This window comes from Atta cephalotes (assembly GCF_000143395.1).
Source record: "Atta cephalotes unplaced genomic scaffold scaffold00047, whole genome shotgun sequence".
NCBI lineage: Eukaryota > Metazoa > Arthropoda > Insecta > Hymenoptera > Formicidae > Atta > Atta cephalotes.
Window position 1 is genome coordinate 1,783,170 of NW_012130111.1, and position 1,770 is coordinate 1,784,939.

Below are 1,770 nucleotides of genomic sequence, written 5' to 3' on the forward strand. Positions count from 1 at the left end.
TAGGTTTATTACTTATTTATAGATTTATTAATTTATTTTACTCTTATTTACTTAAGAATACGAATTGACGATTAATGACATGAGAACTTTGCTTCATTAATTTGTAAATTTTACAAATATCGAAGACAGAATTTATCGATATCAGTTGCTGATATTGATTTTTAAGTACTAAATTTTTCTCTGAATTTTTTATAATAAATTATATTTTTATAATAAATTACATTGCACAAGTGTCATACATAACATAATATAACAAGAATACTGCAGTAGTGATAAATATTAATAGTATCACTACTACAATGAATACTATTAGTTCAGCACTATTGTAATAGCGAATACAAATAGTATTTACAGTAGTGACAATAGTAGTAGCACTTATTATTGCAGTAGTACTGAATATTAATTAATACTACTATTGGAGCCAATAATAACATACTACTGCAATAGTAACATTACTAAATCTAATAGTATACATACTAGCATTGACAGTATTGTAATAATGTTAAATACTAGTAGTACTACTGGTTCAGCAGTGACACTGTTGCGTATCATTAGTAACATTTCGCCGACAACTCTATCATGTCGTGATTATTTAGATGCATTCAGATTGTATTGCCTTCTATTTTCAGGGACAATAGTTCGAATATATATATGAGGGCGATTATTGTAAGTTCACATTTAATTAACCATTTGATTTTCGATGTTTTTGAGTCATAACACGTTGAACTCGTAATGAGAGATGGCTACTACAAAGGTGTTTTAAAAAATTAAGTTGTCATTTATAAGAATGAATTTGACCTTCATTTAATCTACTTCCATTTCAAAGTTTAATCTTATTAAGCAAAATATGTCCCCTTCGATACCACATAACATAAAATAGTAAAAATAGAATACCACATACATATCGTAAAAATAGGATTTCAATATCTTGCATTGTCCCGGAGAAATTCAAATGCGTCGATTAAAATGAAACACTATATATAAAAAGTAATATAAAATTTTTGTAGAATATATATAAAAATATTAACAATATAATAATAATGTATATTAATAAAAATATTAACATAATATATCATTAAACTTACATCAAACTGCATTAGACAATAAACAGCATAACACACGACAGTTTAATGATATAATAATTATAATATTAAATATTTTATATTAATATTATATAATAATATTATGAAAATGCATGTCAGTATACTCAAATGATGAGGAGGTAAAACAATACAAGGAAATGAGACTCACCTTCAGCGATGTTATACGACTTGAAGGATGGATACTGTAAAACGTCGTATTCGTATTCGTCGTCGGAAACGAGATAAAGGATGATAATGATCAGACACGGTAAAATCAGAACGAGGCCGGACCTTCGGCAGAAGCATTCGGTGAAACGTAACCATTTCGCCTTCCACATTATGCTGTCGTGGTCATGCCTTTCTCAGAGTCACGGGAAATCAAAAGTGTTTCTGCATCATTACGAGTCGCATCGCACTTCTATGAATTTCGTTATATTTCACAATTGATTTACCCTTATGAAGGACATCTCAACTGTTCGCCACTTGTCTCCTAAGTCTCTTGCATAACATCGCCAATTGCATAAACATCCGTCTTTCCGTGAATTATTGTTGTCTTCGTCCTCGGCTTCTTCGTCCTCTTGACAAGAGAAGACGATCATCGAGCAGCCGCCGTACTTTGATTCGATGATGAGCCTTGTTCTGAAATCGAGTGTTGTTAATGTCGTTGCAAAAATAGGATATTATATTT

General features: G+C 30.2%; 1 protein-coding gene across 1 annotated transcript in view; it reads right to left on the reverse strand.

Moving 5' to 3' along the window:
• The window catches only part of LOC105622623, a 4,064-nt gene extending 2,644 nt beyond the window's left edge, over positions 1–1,420 (reverse strand). Inside the window, exon 1 of the mRNA XM_012204039.1 lies at positions 1,252–1,420. Coding sequence (XP_012059429.1) covers positions 1,252–1,420 — 169 coding nt within the window. The remainder of the gene's footprint in view (positions 1–1,251) is intronic.
• Between the last annotated feature and the right edge of the window lie 350 nt (positions 1,421–1,770).